Source organism: Microtus ochrogaster, chromosome 4, assembly GCF_000317375.1.
Source record: "Microtus ochrogaster isolate Prairie Vole_2 chromosome 4, MicOch1.0, whole genome shotgun sequence".
Taxonomy (NCBI): Eukaryota; Metazoa; Chordata; class Mammalia; order Rodentia; family Cricetidae; genus Microtus; species Microtus ochrogaster.
In genome coordinates, this window is record NC_022011.1 from 82,917,790 (window position 1) to 82,921,272 (window position 3,483).

General features: G+C 39.4%; 1 protein-coding gene across 1 annotated transcript in view; it reads right to left on the reverse strand.

The window, feature by feature from the left end:
* Positions 1 to 272: 272 nt before the first annotated feature.
* Positions 273 to 3,483, reverse strand: part of Cir1 (corepressor interacting with RBPJ, 1) — a 24,485-nt gene continuing 21,274 nt past the window's right edge. The window contains exons 9-10 of the mRNA XM_005346577.2: positions 2,531 to 2,616; positions 273 to 1,307 (exon numbers count right to left, since the gene is read on the reverse strand). Coding sequence (XP_005346634.1) covers positions 707 to 1,307; positions 2,531 to 2,616 — 687 coding nt within the window. The 3' untranslated portion in view covers positions 273 to 706. The remainder of the gene's footprint in view (positions 1,308 to 2,530; positions 2,617 to 3,483) is intronic.

Here is a 3,483-nt window from a genome sequence, read left to right on the forward strand (position 1 = left end):
CAGATGTAGAAAAGACTTGCCTCCACGTTGCTACCCTTGAACTGCAGAACGGGGGCCAGACACCAAGACTGGGTGGCACAGATGTTTCAGAAGGAAGACCACTTCACGTATGCCTTCATTTTATCCTACTGAGACCCGTGTAAGAATCCTGATTTTCACAACTATTAAGTTTAAAGAAATTTCGTATGTCAACATGGACAAATAACAGGGCATTCAATAAATACCATACTCTGCAGAAAAAAATCCAGGGTTTTAAAGCCTTAAGGAAATACTGATCGATATCCAGTGTTTTTATTTGCCCTACTGAATTTCATCACTTACATTTTGCTTCAAGTAAATTCAAATCATAAAATAACAAATTTGAACTGATAATCATTCACGATTGTCACTGTTTTAATGCTATTTCAAAACAACAACAAAATCACAATGACTTAACATATTTTAAATTTGGTACAAGGCATAAGAAACAGCTACCAACAGAAACAAAACTCCTACCCCTTAAACAGAATCCCTACAAAGATCTGCGAACTCAACCTTGTGATACTCAGTGCTTTCATATTTGAAATGATAGTTTATAGAGATGGAAAATTAAGAACACTTTTCTTTATTAGATAATGTGCAAGTTAGCCCTTGCTGAAGATGCGGTAAGAAATGGAGTCCTTCACGCACAGACAGCTGTCCCTTCCCTGCTCCTTAGTCTCCGAGCTCACCGTGCACTGCTTTTCCTACAGTCACCATGGCCATGGCTTCTGGTGTCCTTTCTTCCGTCCCTGTCTTCATGAGGGCTCCTGCTTCGGCTTCTCCTGCAGCTCTCAGCCCTGCTGTGACTTCTCATTTCCCCGTTCCTGTCAGACCCTTTCTTCTCTGGACTATGACGATGGCTTCTGGACTTCCGGTCAGAACCAGAATGGATCTGCTTGCTATTCTCCCCAGAACTCTCTTGTTTTAGGAGCCTCAATTTTTCCACGGTTCTTCCCCTGTCACTGTGACTGCTAGAAAGTTCTTCATGAAGCTTGTTCTTAGACTTATCCTCTTTAGAGTCACAGGTTTTACTGCCTGAACATTTGGTTCTCTTCTTTTTCTTCCTCTTCTCTCTTTTCTTCTCTTTGCTGTCACTCTCACTGCTGCTTTCTGAAGTGTCAGAAGAGGAGGAGGAGGAGGAAGAAGAGGAGGAGAAAGAGGAGGAGGAGGAAGAGGAAGGGGATTTGTTTTTATGTTTTCTATGTTTACTTCTGCTCTTCTGTAGCTTTTTCTTTTTCTTATCACTTTTCTTTTTCTTTTTTTTCTTTTCAAGTCTATCCAATTTCCTATAGTTGGAAAGAAATAGTTCTTTCGTCAACAAAAGAGAAACTGTCAATAGACAATATATCCCCTTAGACACTAGTGAAAATGTTGTCCACATCGAAATACATTATTTACTTTATTTAATGATAAATCATTTGCTTCCCTTTAAATTACTAAGGCACATAGACACTGAATAGGAATTTAAATTAAGCCAACTTCTAACTATACTTCAATGGGAATCACTGTTCTTTTGATAAAACAGTCCTATGAGTCAGAATATAAAATTATTTAGCATTCTAAATAAAATGGTTTTCTTGATTTAAAGAAAACCTGGGAAAGATGTGTAGCATTAATTGGACCTATGCACAGTTAGAAAAAGAAAGGTTCGTCTTATGTCTATGTTTTAAGTGTGGAAACATTAATATCAATCATCACTGGGCAGTGGTGGTGCACCCCTTCAATCCCAGGACTCAAAAGACAAAGGCAGGTGGATCTCTGAGTTTGAGACCAGCCTGGTCTACAGAGCAAGTTCCAGTACAGCCAGGGAAACACAGAGAAACCCTATCTTGAAAAAACAAAAACCAAAACTGACCGACAAACAAACAAACAAAAAAAACAACCCACCAAAACCAAACCAAATATGAAAATTGAGGATTAGAATATAGTTTGATATTATATAAAACAATTATCTACTAGTTCTCAGCAATTGTTTGATTTTAGAAATAAAACAATTCCATTGCTTTCTGAATTTTAGTCTGGGAAGCATAAATTGTCTAGATGGGAGTTCTGAGTTACTGAGGTACCCAAGACTGCAGCCTCTTGGTTCTGCAGTCATCCTCCATGTACTGAAACATGGTGAGCGCCCTCTATTGGACTTGGTAGATCTTGAATTCTTTAGCTAGCTCACAGGGAGTGTGTTTAACAAATTTAAGCATTACTATAAATTTAAACATTCTTTGAATATTCAAGAAACTTCACAAAATGTAAAAAAAGAAAAAAAAACATAAAATACTTTCTAAGAACAAGTGGTGTGCAAAGATATATCCAGTTTTATTAAGAAAAGTAAACTTCCAAATTAAATATTCAGAAGGTACAAGAGATTGGTAGTATAATCAGAGGAAACAAACACTAATTCTTATTACTGAAAAATCAATCAATCAAGCAACCCACCCACAGTTTGCGTAGGAGTTTGCAGAGCCCAGGCAAAGCAGTGGGGGAGTCCATCGCATATGCACCCCTTAGTTACCTGAGGAGCTTCTGTTTCTGCTTGGTCGTCAGTGACTTCAAGAATTCAACCTCAGGGTCTTCTTCACCGTCACTCGCGACATAGTCCTGAGTCAACAAAGAATCCAATTGCTTGATTTTAGACAGGCTAGTTACTAGACAGGGAAGCCCTTATAGCTGAGTTTTGTGTCAGGGACATGCATAGACGGTGTGGTACTTGGGACTGAAGTGTGTGGGCTTAGCCTATTTAAAGTTATGCTCTGCCTGATAAGCTAGACCAAAGGTTATTACTACTGCTTTGTAACTCCTGGAGACTATCAGAACGTGGAAGATAAGGACAGACAGAAGCTTTACAGCAGGCTGCTGTGCTCACACTTTAAACACTTACTGTCTAAATACAGCAATTCTAGTTTAACGAACTACAAAAACCAAGAGCATCATGAGGGGCTAGGACTACAGCTCCATAAAGAACACTCGCCTAATATGCATATGGCCTGGCTGCAAGCCCCAGCAGCACAAACATAAAAATCTAAAGACCATGAACTTAGATCAGAAATATCAGTAACTTTAAACTTTATAACACTTTATTATAAAATAGGCAATAACACAGCCTTTAAAACTGAAGCAGGGATAATGTCTCAGGGTATAGAGGCACCTGCCACCAAGCCTGACAACCTGAATTTTAATCCCTGGAATCCACGTAGTGGAGAGAATTGACTCTTCCAAGTTTTCCTCTTGATTTGCACTAGCACATGTACTCATATGCATGCCTGCACTCACAAAAATGCAGCACACTCGCACACACATGAACATGTACTCAAATGTATGCCTACATGCAGCACACTCGCACACACAATGCACATGTACTCACATGCATGCCTGTACTCACAAACATGCAGCACACTCGCACACACAATGCACATGTACTCATATGCATGCCTGCACTCACAAACATGCAGCACACTCGCACACACA